Source organism: Pelodiscus sinensis, chromosome 1, assembly GCF_052426305.1.
Source record: "Pelodiscus sinensis isolate ZL-2025 chromosome 1, ASM5242630v1, whole genome shotgun sequence".
In the NCBI taxonomy this organism is placed as follows: Eukaryota; Metazoa; Chordata; order Testudines; family Trionychidae; genus Pelodiscus; species Pelodiscus sinensis.
Window position 1 is genome coordinate 6,257,024 of NC_143052.1, and position 21,553 is coordinate 6,278,576.

General features: G+C 48.9%; 1 protein-coding gene across 5 annotated transcripts in view; it reads right to left on the reverse strand.

Annotated features, from left to right (window-relative positions):
• AHCYL2 (adenosylhomocysteinase like 2) overlaps positions 1–21,553 on the reverse strand; it is a 174,923-nt gene that overhangs the window by 8,623 nt on the left and 144,747 nt on the right. For all 5 annotated transcript variants that reach the window (XM_075925413.2, XM_006120333.5, XM_089778071.1 and 2 more), the window contains 9 exons: positions 14,848–14,954; positions 12,843–12,959; positions 9,508–9,571; positions 7,860–7,948; positions 5,414–5,484; positions 4,348–4,442; positions 2,743–2,841; positions 1,752–1,820; positions 1,587–1,665 (listed from right to left, as the gene is read on the reverse strand). In XM_075925413.2, the coding sequence (XP_075781528.1) occupies positions 1,587–1,665; positions 1,752–1,820; positions 2,743–2,841; positions 4,348–4,442; positions 5,414–5,484; positions 7,860–7,948; positions 9,508–9,571; positions 12,843–12,959; positions 14,848–14,954 (790 nt within the window). The remainder of the gene's footprint in view (positions 1–1,586; positions 1,666–1,751; positions 1,821–2,742; positions 2,842–4,347; positions 4,443–5,413; positions 5,485–7,859; positions 7,949–9,507; positions 9,572–12,842; positions 12,960–14,847; positions 14,955–21,553) is intronic.

A 21,553-nucleotide genomic window follows, 5' to 3' on the forward strand; every position in this document is an offset into this window, starting at 1 on the left:
ATCAGGTGCATCAAGCATTAGAGGAGAATGCCAGGATCCAGGGAAGTCAAGGCTGGTCACCTTTACAGGGCGAAGGGCTGTGTCATTTCGATAGATCTTGACCTCAATACAAATGACCTCTAAGCCGAATACAACTTCTTATCCCGGAGAAAAATATGTGATTCTTCTAAACACTGTTAGAAGAGAACTACACCCGCCTAACCCAGCATAAGGAAGAGTAAAAAATAGCTTCTGCAATCCTTTACGGTTAGAGTATGTTCACTGGCAACAGCAGGAGAACGGAGGCTGGACTCCTGGGGTCTACCACTGAATCACTGAGTGTCTCTCTGCAAATCATTTGCCTGCCTGCCTCAGTTTCCCCAGGTGTAAAACAGAGATAATGTGTCCCCACTTCACAGGGGTGAGGCAGCCTGATTAACACCTGGAACGTTCTCCAGCTCTCAGATGGTAGGGGCTATAAAAATGCAAGGTACCTTTCCCCTCGCTACTCTTAAGCCTCCTAGTAATCCACACATGGGATTCCTACTGAGATTTATCTTATTCCTGCACCAACTCAACACCTTTCAGATGGCAGCAAACGTTCGTATCAAAACAAGGTACGTTCTGGCACCAGGAGACTCAAGTAATGATGGGGACTGGCTCTGGGATTTCTAACTGCATAAACGGTAGGACTGTGCCATGAAGAATGAGGATGTGGCTGAATTTGGAAAACAGAAGAGTCCCTTTGGGAGAATGAATCCCACCCTGATATGGGGCAGCTTCACGGCAACAAACGTGAATTCACTAGCTCCGACTCACTATTAGTCAACCAAGAACCTCACACTGGTGTCTAAAGATGCCCCTGTGAGTTAGGGAATGAGATACTGTTTTATGGAAGGCAGAGCAACTTGCCAAAATCACAGCAGCTGAGCCAAGAACAGAACCCTTCTGGGGGGAGGGATAGCTCAGTGGTTTGAGCATTAGCCTGCTAAACCCAGGGTTGTGAGTTCAATCCTTGTGGAGGCCATTTAGGGATTTGGGGCAAAAATTTGTCAGGGATGGTACTTGGTCCTGCTGTGGAGCTAGGGGACTGGACTCAATGACCTTTCAAAGTCCCTTCCAGTTTAGGAGATAGGCAATCTCCATTAATTTAATAGGACTATAATAGAGTTTAAAGAGAAGCTAGATAATTTCATGGAGGTTAGGTCCATAAAAGGCTATTAGCCAGGGGATAAAATGGTGTCCTTGGCCTCTGTTTGTCAGAGGCTGGAGAGGGATGGCAGGAGACAAATCGACAAATCACTTGATCATTGTCTTCGGTCCACCCTCTCTGGGGCACCTGGTGCCAGCCACTGTCGGCAGACAGGACACTGGGCTAGAAGGACCTTTGGTCTGACCCAGTACGGCCGTTCTTATGTTATGTTCTTATGCCTCCCCATTCCTGCTCTCACCACTAGACAATCCTCATCCCAATTTAAGGGGAAAACTACGTACGACTCCAACCACCAGAATAGGAGAGGATGAAGGCAGGTCTCAAAAGCCAGCAAGAGGCCCCACCCCGTTCCACCTCAGTGAAGGCAAAGACAAGGCGATGGGGATGCCCTTACCCATTTTCTTAGGCAGCAGGTAGACATCCTGTTTGTAGCGCCCTTCTGGGGCATTGTAGAGCTCTATCAAAGCCAGAGCCTGGGAATAAAACAACACATCTGGCTGAGCAACCCTCATGTACCGTGGAGCAAAATGTCCTCTCGCTAGCCCTGAACATGGCTCACCTGAGTGGTTGCGGTGATGGACAATACAAAGGTGGGCACAGTGGAACAGCTCAGGTTCAACAGACGGCCCTGAGAAAGGAAATAAACAAGCCCCTTAATCCACATGGTGCCTTTTAGCCTGGAGGATCCCAAGAGAAGCAGAATGTGTATAAAAAGGACACGCACTGCTTCAAACCATTAGTGAAATGCAGCCTCGCTGGGGTGAAGCAGAGTACACAGCCACACACAACGGCTGTAAGGAGCCCTGTTCCCACTGGAACCTGCAGGGGGTGGGGCATAGGAAGGAGCAAACTCAAACGGGACTTTCGAGCCCGGGGCCAAGCCCTGTATGGGTGTGAAAAGGGCCATGGAATCAGACAGCAGCCCGCACCTTCCCAGCCCCATGCTGGGGCACCAGCTCAGGTCCCAGGAGAGGGCCCCGTGATGGATCACCCACACACTGTGGAGCTGTCAGAGCTTTCCCGTCCAAGCACGGCCTGGCCAGGCCCAGTTTAGTGTGTGGGAGCTGATGAGATCACAGCCCGGAGAGGCAGCGTGAGGGAGAGACAGACATGCCTGGCAATGCTGCCAACGGTTCCTCTGCAAAAGCCCCAGGAAATACTCGGCAGCCTCTCTTAACAGCAGGCGGTGGCCCTACGGAAGCTGCCTCTCTCCAGCGCGTCGGCCTCCCTCTGTCTCTGCAGCGGAGCCACCAGCACCGGGGGAAGCTCAGTCGCACGGTTCCAGAAGAGCGCAAGCAGAGGCCGTCCCAGCGGGTGGGCTATGGCGGGCCACAGGCCGCACAGAAGACAACAGAGCGGCTCAGGCCATGCAGCCCACCAGAGGGACAGGCACAGCTTTCGGGGTGGACAAATGCAGAGCCCCTGGCGAGCTGCTTGGGCCCCGGCAGCCATCTTGACAGGTTTCTGAGCACAGTGGCCCATTCAACCCTGGGCCTCTTTACTGAGGCGGCCCCTAGTGAGACAGATCCTGCCTTTCACCTGCTACTTACCTCTGCCAGCAGCACTATCCTCTTCCCATCTGGCCAGATGACATGGTCAACCTGAGACCTCACCCTCTCCCAGGTCAGCTCAGGTGTACGTAAGCTGGCCTGAAAGACAGCAAACCAGACCGTGGCAGCTACAGCGCAGCCAGGGCAAGTAACACAGCCCCTCCACTTCCACCGTCCTGGGCTCTCAGACTCCTCCAGGCTCCACTGAAGTGAGACACTATGAATCACGTATGGCTCACTTATTCATTTATTATAGGCTGGCACTCTAACCTCAGCTGCAGTTTGAATTCTTCTGACTGCACAGCTAGCTCAAAGGCAGGCTGAAAACTGATTTATAGTCACGGACATTAGACCCTCTGGCTGCTGGTTTCACCTTTCTTTCCAGGAACAGGGTGGCTGGCACCAAGGCACAGGCTACGTCTAGACTGCAAGCCTCTTTCAAAAGAGGCTTTTCTGAAAGTCTAGACTACGAGCCGCTTTTTCGAAAGAGGGCACCCAGGCAGTCTGGATGCTCTCTTTCGAAAAAGCACAGTTTGCATGACATAGCGCCTTTTTTTGAAAGAGCACTTTTGAAAAAAGGCGTTATTCCTCGTCAAACAAGGTTTGCCGCAGTCGAAAAAAACTGCCATGTTCTTTTGATTTACTTTCGAAAGAACACGGCTGCAGTCTAGAGGCAGGGGAAGTTTTTTCGAAAAAACCCTGCAGTCTAGACACACCCACAGAGAACTGCTGTCTGTAACCATGGGTTGTGGATGGGCAAAACAAGCCTCTTTCCTCTGGGACTGCTTCCAGCAACAAACCCTTCTGGACTGGCACTGCAAGGAAGAGCCAGTCCTATTTTCCTGCTTATCTCCAAACCCAGATGAGCAGATTTCAAGTCCTGTGCAGTAATTGGCATCACTTGCCCCTAGGTTACGAGCAGTGCGCTGAATTCCACTCTGAAGTCTCAACAAGACCCTTCATGGTTTAATAATGGGAAAGTCACCAAACTTGCAGCAAACTAGCCTGCTGGTGGGAAGGAGGAAAAGGGCCTTTATATTCTTCCAGCTTTTATTTCTGAAGCTAAGCTAGTGCAGGCGCAGCTCTTTGAGGATGTCTTAGGCATTTTTTGCAGTACAAAACAGATGGTGGGGTAGAGGTCTAGTTTATTCCCCAGTCCCCTCAGGCCAGCCAGTCAGAAAAACTGGCCAGCCAGGAACCACTACAGATTGGACCTCCCTGGTCCAGTACCTGACCCATCCTGGATTTGCTGGACTTGGGGAGGTAATTTCTGGCCCTGTTGTCCTGCTCAACAGCCCTCCTGGGGTGCACCAGGCTCCCGGCACTGCTCTCAACTCACTGCCAGCAGTCCACTGCCCTGCCGGCCCACAGGGCACCCAGCCGCCAGCCCTCCACTGGGACTCTCTGGTCCTGGAACATCCGTGGTCCTGCCAGACCAGAGAGTCCTGGCTTAGAGAGGTTCAGTCTGTACCGATGACTGACTAACTGATCTCAGAAGCTTTCAACACTCCTGAGAATGAGAATTAGGTGAGACGAGGGGAACCAATGAAATGAACGGAAGAAACCCTCTCCCAGATACCCACCAGAGAACACACCAGTGCTTACCACGTCAATTTCAGTGTTAGAATGGCCCATGTTGCACACAATACAACTGTTCTTCATTCTGTCCAGATGCTCTCTCGTCACTACGTTCTTGTTACCTTTAAACCCAGACATATATGGTAATACACAGGAGTGATGACACAGCTACAGTAAGTTCACCAGTGCAGCCCACTCCAACCAACCAGGTTTCACTTGAGTTTTAGAAACAGGCATTCCTTTTTTCACAATTTTTTTTTCAAAAAGCTAGAATGAAAACTGAATGTCTCTCTCTCTCTCTCTCACACACACACTGAACGACGTGTGAACCTGGCTCTTTGGCCAGCAAACCAGAGGGATGCACAAACCCGTCTGGATAAACCAGACTAACCCCACTGCTTGCTAAGGAATGCCCACCCCCAAACTCAAATGAAATTTCTCTGGGTTTGAATGAGCGCCACCGCTCCGATTTGCTCACACTATATTCTCTTCTGCTGAACCATGGGACAATCTGGGCTCTGGCTTGGAACAGGAAGGACTAAAATAGCTTGAGCGTCCTCACAGTGTTTCTGCCATGAGGAAGTTCTGGGAACCGCCCGAGAAGAGGATGGCAGGAAGCCTGCTCTCTCAAAAGGACTAGCTCAGACGAGCTTGTTCTAACGAGTATCTGAGCTCTTAGGTGCATAGGGGAGACCAGCTTTGTGAAGGTCTAGACACAAGCAGGTCTCCTGTACCGTAGCTGCTTGTCACCTCATGTGAGCTAAGGTGTTTGCCATACGAGACATACAAGGACCTTGGCGGTAGGTGGAGTGTGACGAGGACTTGGCAGCCTTCTGCAGTATTTATTGGGTGCAGGCAGCTGTGCTCTGCCCATGACAGAATAAGCATGGGACTGGCCAGCGACTAATGTAAAAGTGCCTCCTTGTTTGGAGAACTATCATTGGCTGCTGGGTGTTAGCAACTTTACAAAAGTATCCTACCAGGCCCGCCTATTTGAATTGTACCGCTGCCCCACTCCAAAGACAGGGGTTTGACCAGCACATCTAGCCCATGTGACCTTGCAGCTCCTCCCATTACCCCGGGACACACCAACCTGTGCAGGTGATGACAATGTCGACCTGTCTGATCACCTCGTTGAGTTTCACAAGGCGGAATCCGTCCATGCTGAGAGAAAACAGAGAAAAACCTACAGAATCAGAGGGCTGGCTGAAACACACCACACACCCCGACGCGAGGCTGAGCTGCCAAGAGGAACCCTTTGGGGCCAGACTGGGACCCACTGGTGCTGCACACTGATGGGTTTGTAGCAGCACCAAGAGCAGTGTTGGCTCAGAGGATCTTACACGGGGTTTTAGTGGGGAAAGTGACGTGGTGGAGTTCCATGTTTTCTATCAATCATTCTAGATCAGAGTCTCAAGTATACTGCAGGTATACGGCACTTCTAGCGGTCAGCCCTGAAAACTGCACCTGGGATCTGAAAATTCATCTCCACCAATTACAAAGAAATTAGGGCACCATTTTCAACCCTGGCTGCCTAACTCCATACTTAGGCACCAAGATTCTTGTCCTAAACAGCTCCTCCTGACTTCAGTGGGAATTGCAGGTGTCAGCACATCCAAAAACAAGGCTATATTTTTTTAGGGTCCTAAATATGGATTTATGCATGTAAATCTAGGCCCTCTGACTTGAAATATTTGGGGTTAGATTTTCTCCCCTATTGTGACCACCAATGTTCTCTCCATTTTTCCCCACACATGCACAGAATGAATTTTATTTTGGGTGACACATCACCTCCATATTGGTGCACATAACAACATTCATGTAGTGGGGGTGGGGCAGGGGAGTTCAGAGTGTGGGAAGGGGCTCAGGGCTGGGCCAAGGACTGAGGTGCAGAGGTGGTGAGGACTCCACGACGGGGCCAGTGACAAGGGGATCAGGGCCAGTGTGTGTGAGGGGTGTGTGCAGGGTTTGGGGTGCAGGCTGCCCAGAGGCCACCACAGTGAGACAAGACTCCCCCCAACCCTCTCTTGCTGCAGCAGCACCTGGGCTGGGCTGGGCTGGGCGGGAAGAGGCACCTCTCTTCCCAGCTGCAGCAGGTCCATGCCGAGGCTGGGGTGTCTCTCCCCTGGCCACAGCAGGTCTGTTCTGGGGAAGAGGCATCGCTCCCCCCCGCACTCTGAGGGTGGGGCTTAACAGGCTGCTGTGCAGCTTAATGGGAACTTAAGTGACCACCCAATATCAGTTTCCAAAGTCAGCCCCCGCGTGAAAATCCCTCCCGCAATATCACTTCTATTGTGCCTATGAGGAGCATGACCATAATTACAACACAAAACAAATGCAAGTGGTTCCCTCCTCTTTTGACTCTGGGTATCCCATCTCCTCTATGCCTGTCTTTCACAGAGAGAAATCGTCAAGGAAAGGGCTGCCTATCTTTGTGACTTGTACAGTGCTGGGTATACGGTTGGTACGAAGCAATCAAATTGACAGTCAATTAGCCCCGAGGGAATTCTGCAATTGATGCGCTTGGAGCCACAGTCAAAGTACAGAGTTCCCCCAGGACTGACAAACGGATGCATGAGGTGGAAAGGTCTCCAGCTGACTCCCTTATAGCTGGATTGTCTCTTGCAGTTTTGTGCATGTTACCAAGCAGACAGAACCACAGAGGCGTGGATCAGCTCTGCTGAGCAAGCAATGCCGAGTCGTTACTGTTCTGACCATAACTGCACTTTGGAAGTTTGAAGAAAGAGGCTGGTGTGTTTAACAAGGCCCTAAAGCAAAATGACACTCTGACCTTCCAACCCCTTTTTGCTGCAGTTCTTATGCGTAAGTGGTATCTCTGCTGTAAGCCAGATTTCATTTGGAGAAAATGAGGCCAGAGAGAATTGCAGCACCGGTGTGTGAGGGGATAGCTGTGTGCTGTCAGTCCCAGTTACAGCACCAGGATCTGCAATGTGGATGATCTGAGAAACTGACATGTTCCTTCAGTGGACCCCCATGGAACACAAGCAGGGCAAAGTGTGATATGCAGGGTGAAAATTCTATCATCTCGACACGCTGTAGCACTCTGACCATCTCATAGTCGCAAAATCCTTCAATTGCCTCTTAAAACCACCGCTGTCACTCCAGTTGAGCTGGCTAATCCATGGCTGCAGATCAGCAGGCTGCTCCTCAGGAGAGACACGCAGGACTGATAGCAGCTATGAGCAAGGGATCACGCTGAACCCGTGGCACTGGGACAAAGCTAGGGATGTAAAATCCCGTTTAACAGGTTCAACGTGAAGTTTAACCAGTTAACTGATTGAAGGGGGGGGAGGGGGGACTGGAGCTGCCCCCTGGGCCTGTCGCAGACAGGGACTGGTCCGGATGCCCAGAGCAGCTCCTGTTTGCGGCAGACTCTGTAGGGCGGAGCAGCCCTTGTCTCACTTCCCTAGACACAGCGCTAGTCCGGAGAACACCTGATGCTGACAGGATCCCGCTCTCAGTCTTACTGTGCCCGAGTAAGACCTATGGAAGGACCCGGATTCCCCACTGCCCCTTACCAGGCTTGCAGAGCACAGATGGGATCGATCTCGGTCACATACACTATGGAGCCCATGGCCTTCAAAGCAGCGCAGCAGCCTTTTCCAACCTGCAGAGCGAACAGAGCACAAGGACAGAGGATGAGAAGTCAGAGCGCTCGATAAGCACCGTCTGCTCTCTACAGAAAGGGGAAAATCTCCCCTTTGCAAATCTAAGATCAAATTTACTTCCCCTCTCTGCATTCAGCCCAGGCACACCGCTCCGCTGTAAACTGTATGAACACAATGCACACAGGGCGGGAGGGGGGAAAAAGCCGTTGAAATATGAAGCATAACTAACCAGAGCTACTTTGCTACCAGTAAAAGGACCCAAAGCAAAACTCCAAAACCAAATTCAACCCAACTTTAGGTGAGGCTGGATCCACCCCAAACTTTGTGGCTAGTATTAAAGAGTATTGCATTAAAATCCAGGAATTTGAGAGATCTGGATCGGGTCCCAACTTTAGTAACAGCACAACTAGATGTTTGAAAAATTCCATTCCGTTACCGCACAGTTCCTTTTCTTCTTACCTTCCATGCCTAGAAAGCCAGACTGGTGCATTAAAAACCAAACTTCTTACCTTGGGGGAGTCTAAGGCTATGTCTACACTACTGATGCTACAGTTGCATAGCTACATGGCTGCAATGTATCCCTGAGGAATAGATGCACACTACAATGACCAAAAAGGTTTTCTCTATTGAGGGAAAACCAGCTCCTTTAGTGATAGTAATGGGGCAATGGAAGCACCTTTCATATAGCACACCTCACTGTGTCTATACCAGGGATTAGCTTAACACAGCTACAATGCTCAGGGTTTTGATTTTTTACACCTCTGAGCTCTGTGGCTACATCAACCTAAGGTTTAAGTGTAGACCAGACCTTAGGGTTTCTTGTATTCATTCATCTATTTGGACAGCTCAGTATCAATGTTTTACCCGTGACACACTCAGTAAACCTGATGGGGAGTTCAAGGGCATGGCTGACTGGACCAGAATTCCCCCACATGTGATCACCACGTGCATTCAACTCTTAAATCACAGTGGAACCACCGCATGTTTGTGCTGCGGCTCGTGTGAAATGATTTGGGGGTTCTCAGTCCAGATCAGAATACTCCCCACCATAACTGCTACTAACAAGTCCCCATGTTGGAAGCCCCAGCTGAAAGAGGGGGTGGGGGGTAAGAGAGAGACAGAGAGAGAAAGAAAATATGGAGACTGAATTTCCCACTTTCACCTACTCAGATGATCCCTCCAGAAAGCTCATTGGCAGGTCAGCATTAAGATGGATTGACGATTTCAGTGGGCAATGAATGCTACAGCAAACCTTCACCCCTCCCCACCCCCATCCCACCCCTGAAGCATCAGACTTCTTGTACCAATAGATTTCAAAAGAACAGAGAAATAAAAATGCAGAGAAATTATAGCAGGGGAAACACCCCTTTATTTTTGCCAAATTGCACTCGTTACTTTTAGAAGCAGGTTTTAAGATAACTGCAGATGCCAAGAGACGCCACAGAGACACAAAGCATCCAAGGACCCAGCTACGTGAAGAGAATCTCTAATTCTACAAGCAGCAGCCACCAGACAGCACACAAAGCACATTCTGTGTGATGAAATATTGAAGTGTTACCTCTCCATAGCCACAGACCACCACTTGCTTTCCTCCAAACATCATGTCTGTCGTCCTTTTAAGGCTAAAGTGCAAGAATCAAAACAACTGCTATTAGATGCAACCCTCAATATCAAGGCATACATAAAAGTAAACCCATGCCAGTATTTAATGGGTAATCAGAATCTCTTAAAATTAGTGCTGCTGACACTTTTTTTTTTTTGCTCAGCTGAGGTGAAATTCCCTCCGTTGACAACTATCCCACCCCAGAGACAACACTCCATTTGGTGGGCCGATCATGCTCCTTTTCAACAGGACCACTGGGGAAAAAAACATTTTTCTTCCCCTAAGGGCAAAATAGATACAGGTGTAAATCACTTTGGAATTACATGTTAGTATTTCAAGGGCAAAATTTGGCCCCTTGATTCTTCTTGGGGTGGGGGTATCTCAGAATGGGAACCTTGTCTTCCCCATGGCAGTGCAAAATGCTGCCGTCCAAGACACGGGGTTACAATGGAGAGTTTTCCACACAATGGCCCCCAGAAGAGACGCTGCAGAAGACAAACGATGGTTTCCTGGCACGATCTTGAAGGTTTGTACAAGTAAGACTCTTCCTTCCAGTCTGTTTCCATCTCCCTAACAGTGTCCTACATTACAGTCTATTTTTAGTTGGAAAGTAAATAGGTTAGCAGTGTGGGGAAGGCAAAATTCCCTTCCTTTTCAAATGAATTTAGACAGAAATCCCTGCAGATTTAGCTGCACTTTTGCACCGATTTTCTCTTGCTCTGTTTAAGAGGTTGGAGTGAGGTTTTATCTTAGAGCTCAACTTACTTACATCTATTCCTATTCAACAGGACACAGCAAGATAAGGAGGTGATTTTGAATTTCTACATTGAAAATGGTCACTGGTAATTAACACGTTGCATACACATGCACCCAACTTTACATCATGCTGAAAATCTGGAAGCAATTCTACCTTCAGTTGTAAGATTTCTGGGGCAGGGACTGTGTTTTCATTACACACGTGTGCTTTATTCAGCACACTGAGACCTTGATCCCTAACTGGGATGCCTTGGTGCTGCTACAGCGTAAGGAAGAGTAGTTCAACAATGCAGTTGCATTAGCCCTCAGAGCCATTTAGTTTCACAAAACTTCTGTACAAACGCCCAAGAGACTGAGATAAGCCAGTCTATACCTAGCTACATCTCTGCGCTGTATCACTAGAGTCTGCACAGGATTCAGGATAGATTAGGATTGTATCTGAACACCCTAGGGAGGCAGGAAAATACCATCCTGTTTGCGCAGATGGTGGATTAAGCAACCTGCCCAGGGCCACATAGCAAGTGTGTGGCCAAGCTAAGTGATGAACTCGATTTTCCAAGTCCAAGCTAGTGTCCCAATCACAAGACCATCAACCTCATAATATCTAAAGAAAGGAATAAAATAAAAAAAGCAAGTAGACAGGTCAGAGTCTACTGCTGAGGCTGGATTTGCTGCGCTATCCCTTCAAACTTATGGGAACCAATCTTCTGACTGAAGGCATCAGCTGATCACCACAAGTTCTTTCCCCCAGTTCCCCTCCACAACATGAGCACTACTGATAAGGTTCAATATTGGGGAACCTGCCTTCCACTGAAACATTAGGGACTAGGCAAAGAAGGACATGGGATGTCAGATTAGGATGGGCTGAGTCACTAACGCAAATCCTATGTTTTCACAAGAAATTAATTTTTAATATTTCCATATGTTCCTTTAGAACATACGACTTCTACACTGGGTCAGACCAATGGTCCATTTAGCCCAGGATTCTCGCTCAAAGCAGACTTTCAGGGGGTGTACACATCAGAGATATTTTGTAGCATCTACTTCTGTCTTCTCTTCCAGGCTTCCGGCAGTCAGAGGTTTAGGGTCATCATGAGCATCTTGGCTAATAGCACTGATGGACCTATCCCCCATGAACATAGCTAGCTCACTTCTGAATCCAGTTATATTTTTGGATCGCACAACGATCTATGCAATGAGTTCCACAGATAGTTGAGAGCTGTGAGAAAAAATATTTCCCCATGTTTGTATTAAACCTAATGTCTATTCATTTCTTTGGGTGACTTCTGGTTTTTGTATTGTGGAAAGGGTAATTTACCACTTGCCTACTCACTTTTTCCGTTCCATTCCTGATTTTAGAAATCATCATCACATCTCTCTTCAATCACCTCTTTTCTAAGTGAAACCGCCCCCATCTTCTTAATTTCTCTTCATATGGAGACCATCTTGCATCATTGACAGCATTTGCTGTCCTTTTTGAACTTTTTCCAGTTCCACTACATCCTTTTTGAGTGGGGTGGCCAAAACTGGATACAGTGTTCAAGTTGTACCGGGGATTTATATAGTGGCAACATTATAATATTTTCTCATTTTCTATTCCTTTCCCAATAATTCCTAACATATCAGCCTTTTTGTCAGTTACTATGTGTGGTGCTGTTGCAAAAAAAGCAAATATGATTCTAGGTTGTATTAACAGGTGTGTTGTAAGCAAAACTCGTGAAGTCATTCTGCCGCTCTACTCTGCACTAGTTAGGCCTCAGCTGGAGTACTGTGTCCAGTTCTGGGCGCCACATTTCAAGAAAGATGTGGAGAAATTGGAAAGGGTACAGAGAAGAGCGACAAGAATGATTAAAGGTTTAGAGAACATGACCTATGAAGCCAGGCTTCATGAACTGGGCTTGTTTAGTTTGGAAAAAAGAAGATTAAGGGGGGACATGATAGCGGCTTTCAAATATCTAAAAGGGTGTCACAATGAGGAAGGAGAAAATTTGTTCCTCTTGGTTTCTGAGGACAGGACAAGGAGTAATGGGCTTAAAGTGCAGCAGGGGAGGTTTAGATTGGACATTAGGAAAAAATTCCTAACTGTCAGGGTGGTCAAATATTGGAATAAATTGCCAAGGGAGGTGGTAGAATCTCCCTCTCTGGAGATATTTAAGAACAGGTTAGATAGACATCTGTCAGGGATGGTGTAGACGGAGCTTGATCCTGCCTTGAGGGCGGGGGGCTGGACTCGATGACCTCTCGAGGTCCCTTCCAGTCCTATGATTCTATGATTCTATGTATTGAGCTGAGGTTTTCAGAGAACTATCCACAAACCCCAAGATTTCTGTCTTGAATGGTAACAGCAAATTTAAAACCCATCATTCTCTAGGTATGCTTGGGATTATTTTTTGCAGTGTTTGCATTTACCTGTTTTGAATTTCATCTGGCAGTTTGTTGCCCAGTCACCCAGGTTAGTGTGCCCGTGTCTAGTCTAAATACACCCAAGCCTGGAAGTCATATAGAGTGCTCTGTTTAGTCAGGAAGCTACATACCCATCAAGAATGGATTCTCTGCAGCAGTAGAGGTTATCAAACTTCTGTTTGGTGACAGAGTCATTGACGTTCATAGCTGGGACACAGAGTTTCCCAGCTTTAGATAACTGGTACAACCTGTTAGGAATAAGGGAGAGAACTTCAGAAATGAACAGAGACAGGTTTTCCTATGTTCTGCCAACGTACTCTCCCTTATCTCTCTTGATTAGCAGGCAAGGAGCGGCACATACCTCTAAAATCAAAGTTAGCATCTACCTATGGACAGCCTACTAATTCCAGCATGCGAGGTGTGTCCCTCATTTAAAAAACACTTATGCTTGTCCCCTCCAGAAAAAATTGCCACTATAAAATTAGAATCTAGGCTAGCATGTTCTGAACTTTCCCACTTCATGTTTTTATCTAGTGCACCATAGCATGCTTCTTGCAATTTCAGATCAGTACCCCTGAGATGTCCTTTCTAGGGATGTAAGCGACTAGTCAAGTAGTCAACAAGTTGCTCCCTCCCCTCCTCCCCCCACCTCTATCAGAGGCAGCAAGGGGGAGGAGCAGGAGCTGGTGTTGGGTGGAGCCAGCTTAAAAGCTGGTTCCCCCCAGCAATATCTCCGAGGGGTGAAGGGCAGAGGTGCAGTGGGGGGCTGCTGAGAGTCAGAATCAGCTGTCCCGGCCCACACCTGGTCCCAGACGCTGCGCCTCTGCTTTTAAAATGAGCTGGCTGGTATCCTGCAAGCCAGAATTTGATAGGCTCTCTCACAAACACATTCAGTACAATCGTGTTCTCCAGACCTTCTTGCTCTCTGCTGTTTGCCACCACCTGGATAACTCTTCTGTGCAAAACTACCCAACTGTGTATTTCCTTCCTCACACACTCTGACCGCCCCCCCACAAGCTTGAAATGTTAGCTCCCAGATACACTGATTTCCCACATCTAATGCTTCAAAAGCGAAAGGTGTCCTCTTTGTGTTCTCTGCGTGCCCCCATCAGCATCCTTAATTCAGACCTTAGCCCCAGTCTTGAAAGAACAGAGGGAGTTATCTTTAACCTTACTTTGCTCTTTACACTATGCCTTACCCATACATCTCTGACTGCCATTGCTAGAACGCTGTCAAATCAGGCCCTTTTCTGCATTTTGCCTGCTGAAATCTTAATAAGCTTTCAGCCACTACTTCCTGTCTCAAGTCTCGATTCCCTTTTTTGCAGCATGCCGAAATCCCGATGCTGAACTCCAGTCAGGCTAAGAGCTGCTGCCACACTCTGCTCTCACTGCAACAGCAAGAGACTTCCGTCCGCATCCTCGGTCACTTGGCTAGTTCCCTACCCTTCCCTACTGTTCAGAGGCAACCCACCCCTTCCCTCCACCTGAAACTGACTTGCTCAAACCGCACCCAGGCTCAGACCTTCCTTCTGACCTAATCACGCCTCCCACCACTTCCTCTGCTGGGCTATGAGTCACTCATTTGGGCTGCTTCGCCTATCTGGAATTCTACCCCTCCCTCAAGCAATGGAGTCACTTCCTCTTACAATATTACTCCTGGTGCACTGCTGGGTGGGACTGGCTCTAAGCTTCTCCCTTTCCTCAAGGCCTAGGATGCTTTCCCCTTTGTACTACAAGGCCAATCCTCACTCCTCGTCTCACTGTCCCTGCCCCTAGCAATGTGGGCAAGCATGACCCCCATTTTTAGAGATGGGCGAGCAAGAGGTGAGATGCTTTCTCAATGTCACTCCAAGGTCAATGGCAGAATCAGAGCGAGAACTCAGTAGTTCCTACCTCCTACTCTCAGGTTCAGCTCATTAGTTGTTTTAAGATTATTTTTATATAGCAGAGAAAAAATATGATTTTTTATTTTTAAGACCTAGTCCAAACCAATGGGAAACTACTCCAAGGCTGGATCAAAGTCCAGGCAACTGTCTGAGATTCTAGTGTGTACTGAGCTGAGCATATGCTAACATACACATGACCCTCTGCCCAGACGGGGCTAAGTGTTTGCTGCAGATACAGCTCCATTACCTGTGCACACCGGTCACACTCTCTTCTACTATCCCCTTGATCTTCTTAAACATGTTGGGATATTTCTTATAAATCCAGTGGGTCAGGTCCCCTCCATCATCCAAGATCTGAAATGAGAACGTTGCACCAAGTCACTGTACCGAAATCCAGCAAAGCCACCGACCTCTTTCATGAATTACACGAGGAGTAAATTAGTCACTGAATTCTAGCTTCAGATACAACTCCTTGTCGTGGTATCACGGAGGCCATTACAAGCCAATAGACAAAACCAAGCCCAGGGTTATTCAGCGCAGCAATGACGCTTGGGTTACATTTCTGTTTAACGAGGCAGGAAAGGCACTAGAGTCTTCTGTATTTATCCCCAGACTAGGGACAGCGCCAATAGCAGCCGTGCAAGTCCCCCCTCCCCACTTGCTCCAGCAAGAGGAACCGGCTTTGGAAGTGACAGGGAAGTGTTTGTTGGCCATAGCCCAGTCTCTGGCCTTTCTGCTGGACTCCCTCTGGTAAGGCCAACGAATGAGGGGCCATTGAACATCATTTAGGCAGCAACTTTGCATCACATTCCCAGGTGGGTTTGAACTTAGAACCTAGAAGTACAAGGCTCCGGAGCACATTACCAATCCCCTGAACTCTCCATCCCTCCTAATGGACCATTTGCCAAGGGAGATAAAAGCCCCAGTGTGCAAGACATTCCTTTGGGTTGAAAATTAATAGGCCAACTTACTGCTTTATTAAAACAGTTAAAAATGAACCAATCTGCTGGTGTGGGTTCTATGCTCAACACAATTGCTCACTGAAAAATTAACACCTTATTAAGGACCATAATTCAGCCTAGGATCCTAGAAATCAGAGATGGGAAAAGATCTCAAACTTTCTAGTCCAGTGAGCTAGGGGTCCCTGGGGACCCACAAAGTGTTCACAGGGGAGCGCTGGGGACAATTTTTAATGGATATGCCTGTTTTTGCTTTTTTTCCCTCTAATTAAGAAGCCAATAAAATCAGCTTAACAATGACCTGATTTCCCTAGGGGTCTGCGTCTTATGTGGCAGCTGTGGTGGGGCTGGCAGCCTGTCTGTGCCCTCCACTCCTACAGGGCATTTCCAGTCCAGTGAGACAGAGCACCCTAGGGACTCACAATGGCTTGTCTGAAAGCCCCCTGCTGCTGAAGAGTGAAAAGAGACGGCACCACTAAGATAGCGCTGCCTACAGCACCGGCCAGCAGGGATAGGGGATGGGGCAGACAAGAGCGTTTCACTTTGCAATGGAACAATTTTTACCGAGGACTAAGTCTACACGTCGCAAACGTCGGGCGGAAGATGACGATGTGAATGAAGTTAAGCAGAGCAGCAGGAACAAAGGTGACAGCACCAGTCCAGGTACAAGACGTTTGAATTTTCATGACTTGTGTTCACTGTAGGGTAGCCAGTCTCCTGGAATCTGGCTCAATCTCCAAGGGGCTCCTGAACCCAACCCAGGACATGAGCTACTAAAAGTCTGGTGGTGCACTGGGGCTAAGGCAGGTTTCCTGCCTGCACTGGCCCTGTCCTGCTCCCAGAAATGGCTGGCATGTCTCTTCCCATGGCCCCTACGCAGGAGAAGGGAGAATCTCCACTGCTGGCTCCCCCCTGAGCAATGACCGTAGCTCCCATTGGCTGGAGCCTGCGGACAATGGGCGCTGTGGAGACGGTGCCTACAGATGCAGCATGCAGAGCCACCTGGGCAGGACTGCAAGGACGTGCTGGATACTTCCAGAAGGGTGCAGGGCTAGGGTAGGCAGGAAGCCTGCCTTAGTTCTGCTGTGTTGTCAAGCAGGACTCACCCAAGGTAATCACCGCCTGTCCACAGCCCGCACCCCGACCGTCTTCCACAACCCAACTTCCTGCCCCAACACTGAGCCCCGTCCCAGAGCCCACACCCCAAACTCCTCCTGCCCCCATCCTCTGCCCCTCCACCCAAACTCCCTTCCTAGAGCCTGCACCCCTCACCCACTTCTGTACCCAAATCCCCTGGCCCAGCCCCGAACTCCTTGCTGCACCCAAACTCCCTCCCAGCACCTGTATTTCCCTCCTGCACCCACACCCCTGTCCCAGCTCAGCCCAGAGCCCCCTCTCTCACTCTGAACCCTACCTCCCCTAGGTGCGAGTGAGCATGGAGGAGAGCAAGGGGTGGAGGGAGGAAGGACAGACTGAGCAGAAATGGAGAGGGAGAGAAGGGCCGAGGCAGAGATGTTTGGGTTTGTGTGGTTAGATAACTATAGCTCAGGGCCAGTTGACAGAACAAGCTTTTTCACTGCAGCTTGGTGAATCCAGACCCAGCAAATATGGCTCAGTTTCAGTGCCATGTGAGATTTCTTTAGGCAGGTACTAGAATGGAAGAATGCTTATTGAACCAGACCCATTCTTCTCACTAAAATCTTAGGCAGCGTCCAAGCACATCAAAATCCGTATTTTTAAATTACAATTAAAAAAACAACCACCAATGAGATTCTAGAATTAAACAAATGGTTGAATAAAGTTGCAAAACTCTCCAAACTCTAATGACCCTCTTGAAACCAGAGTCCAGAACTCTTCTAGCATTCTGAAGCTTTTTTTAAACAAAAAGCTATTTGGTGGTAGAGAGACACGACAGTTTAACTCTCTGTAGAGAAACCGGGCCCTCTGCACTGTAAGTCTGGAAACACAGTTCTAATCTATCTCTCCATTGTCAGTGTTTTATCACCCAACAAAAGGCAGCATATGAAAGAGTGGTTACCAGGCCATTACGAAACACATTTAATCTATAAGAAAGATGCAGCCCATGCTACAATAAACTACTGTGTGGCATTAGTTGATTTTATCGTTTGGGTTTTCTGTTGCATACATGTGACGGGGCGATCCCGCCTGCGGCGGAGAGCCCCGTCCCAGCCGCTCTGTACAGCGGGAGGCCGTGCGCCCCCCGCCGCTGTCCGCGGTGTTCGGCGGCAGCGTAGAACGCGTCGGCCTCAGGCGCACCGGAGGACGTCATCCGGGCGCCCCGGAGACCAGGCCCCCGTCGCCCCGGCAACGGGCAGACGCCCCGGCGCGAGGGGCGGGGACGACGCAGGACGCCAGGGCCGCGACCCCGGCGCCAACTTTAAAATGGACCCGCGGCCCCAAGGAAGGGAGGGGAGACCGCGAGTGACGGAGCCGAGCGGAGCGGAGCGCCCCACGGACTAGAGGAGCAACGGAGCAACAGCTGCTCCCCACCCGGCGTACGGGTGCACCGGACCGCGGCGTGTTGGTGAGCACGGGAGCCGGAGGGGAAGGAAGCAGCCCAGGGCAGAGTCAGGGATGACTGGTGGGCTGATGAGTTAAGGGGTCGTACCCCGTCAGCCGGGTTCGGGTCGGCTGGACCAGAACCCTTAGGGCCCTGGGCTGGGGCCCGTGAGAGAGGGCGGGCCCGGGCCCCCCTTCCCCTCCCGCCTTGTTGGGGTGTGGGAAACCGAAGATAAGCGCACGAATAAGAGGAACTGGGGAACTCGGGACTCAAGGACAGCAGCGAGCCCTCCGGACAAACGCCGCGAGGCGGCGTGGGGGCGCCACAATACAATAGCATCTGCAGGATGGATTGGGGATTTTCAGCCACAGATTTTGTCTACCACAATGGGAGTAAATTCACTGCATGCTGGGACATGACTGGTGCGACCTAGTGGTCAAAGTAGGAGTCAGGCTGTGTCTGAGACCAGGAGATCAGGCTCAGAGATAGGCCATCAAGCAGAGTCCAGCATCAGTTGGCCGGCAGGATCAGAGTACCAGGAGACCAGAAGGAGACAAACTTCAGAGCAGAACCACAGATCGATAACCAGAGTCAGATCAGTAGAGGGTACCAGGAAGTGAAGCTGGGGAGCAGGAAGCACAAGACCAACATGGATCCAGTTGCATGAACAACTTCCTGTTCTCCTGTGCCGATTTAAATAAGGGCGGTAGACCAAACATGGCCCCCAGCGTTCTGCCAATCGGCTCCCAGGACTGGGTATCTCTGTCTGAATCCAACTCGTATTCTAACAGACCCCTGGGTGGCAGGTTGGACCCTCCAAGCACCAAAGAGCTCTAGGACCAGAGTTCATGACCCACCTCACTAACATACATTGACTGAAGACCCATGAAAAGGATCAGAAAAACTTCTGACAGAGATTGTTAAGTGGCAGATGCCTGTTTAGGTTCCCTTCCCCCGGCCCCAATCCTCACTACCTCCAATTACTACCTCCCAGCAAAGCCCAAATGCAAAGAAAGGGCGGGGAGCTCTGCCCCCAACTCTGAGCTCTTCTGTTGGGGTGTCTAAGGGATTCAGCATGTTCCACAAGCGCCCAGCACTGCTCTGCTCTGCGCTGAATGCTCCATGTGACTTACAGCATGTCAAACACTCATCTCAGATCCCCACAGCCAGGCAATGAAGAGCACTTCTCACCTTGCCGCCACAAAACTCTGCTTTGCGTGAGTCTCAAATAGGCAGCTGCACTCAGCCGCCTAGGCCCTTGCGTGATACTCCTGTGCGGACTGTGCCTGGATGGAATACAGAGCCATCCTAAAGGGTATCCAGGTAAAAGTCTTTTATTCCCACGATTACACTGCACAGAGTTTCACAAGGTTCCCTCGTCCCACTGGGGTATAATAAAACCCCACTGCAGACAGAATGTGCACCTCCTTAACTCCCTCACTTCCCATGGCTGGCTCCAGGTGGGTAGTGGAAGTGACACCCCAAACACAGTGCACAATGAGTTCTCCCATCACAGCAGGAGACAGCAGCAGGTCCCAGAGGAAACCCAAAGTGGGTTTGGCTGAACAGTAGCTGGAAAAGCCTAGCTCTTTGCACCCTCTACTGGCTCAGCAGTAGCCGTCTGCCCATAGCAGTGTTGCTCTCAGAGAACTCTACCAGACCCAGATGCTCTGGTGCTACCCTGCACTGTATCGCATTATTGCTCTGTTCCAAACGCTGTTTTAGCGCCATTCCAAATGCAAAATTCACTCCCAGCATCCCAGGCACACTGCACAATGGAACATCAGCCGCATACTTGACAATATCCAGCTGAGTTTTCTCCTGTGATAACATGCTGGCAGTGTGTTCACTGAGCCAGAACGCTGCCAGCGTCGCTGTTTATACAGTGATTTGGAAATGCGAGGTGTTGTTTATTATTGATAATAATCTCTGTATGTCCTTTGAGGACAAGCTCCTCAGAGCAGGGACCAACTGCTCCTTTCTGAATGTTTGGCAAAAGCTTAGCCCACTGTGAGTACTTCACAAAATAATAAACACACCTCCTTTTCTTCCAAGTACTTTACAAGCAAACAAACTCCTGTGTGTGCAGATATAATTCCCATTTAACTCATGGGGAAACCGAAGCACTGAGCAGTTAATGACTTGCCCAAACCCACACAGAGCAGTGGCATTGCTCAGCAGTTCCTGGCTCCGCAATCTGTGCTCAGAGCACACTTTTCACATCAAATCGAGAGCTCTAATGTAATGAAGACACTGAGATGATCGTGAAATATGAGAGATGAGACTCATTCTCCCCTCCTGATTCCTTTCAAACTACCCATATACTTGGAGTACGCACAAACTACTGAAAACCTTGGTTTTATTAATCCTCACTTAATTGATAGGGCAGAGAGTCCTCTTGTGAAAATGCCTAAACAGGACAGATTTCTGGGTTTTAGTCAGTTTCTCCTTCTAGGAGAATATAAGATAAAAGGCATTAAGGTTTGAATAAACTTTAAAAATAATGAATAGTCTAGTAACACCTTAAAGACTAACAAAACATGTAGATGGTGTCATGAGCTTTTGTGGGCACAACCCATTTCTTCAGATGACTGGAGTATTAAAAGTCCAGATCCAAGAATAAATAACTTGAACAATCTAATTCACTATTTTTTCCATGTTTTTTCCTTTTTCTCTCCTCCTTTTCACCCCCCACCCTTTCCCTTATTCTTGGATCTGGACTTCTAATACTCCAGTCATCTGAAGAAGTGGGCTGTGCCCACGAAAGCTCATGATACCATCTACATGTTTTGTTAGTCTTTAAGGTGCTGCAGGACTGTTTGTTGTTTTTTAAGTTTTTCCAGCTACAGACTAACTCAGCTACCCCTCTGAAAATTAAGGTTTGAGAACGAGTTCCCGGAACACGTCAGCAGATGACCACCTGCTCATTTTCCATTAGTTTCCTCATACACCCGATTGATAAGGATCTTTCTTTAGAACCTTTCCAGTTATTTTAGGAAACCAATCTTCACCTGCATGACCAAGCTAGGGACATTTTTTCATCAAATCAGCCTCTCCGAACATTAGCCCTACCTTGCCTTTCTGTTGCTACTTGCAGTCAGACTTTTTGTTAGCCCAGAGTGCTAGTATAACTGCATTGTATCAATCACCTACTGGTTTTACTGCATGCAGCTTGGTTCAGAGAACTCTGAGGGGCCAAAACATGGTAACAGAAACAAAATTGCATTTTCACTCTGCACTCTCCTCAAAAGGGACATTTATATCCTCTGGCACACACCTGCTGTGTCTATTATCCCAGAAGAGATATCATCCACCCTCTGCACAGAAATACCTTCTCCTTTGATTTGTACGTTATTCCTCCAACAATGCAAACCTGGAATCTCGACAGTCTCTCACTGCAGCTGCTAGTCAGACTATAAGGTTCTTTTTAAAATAGTAATTCTCAAATCCCCCCCCAGATCAGTTTGCCGGAT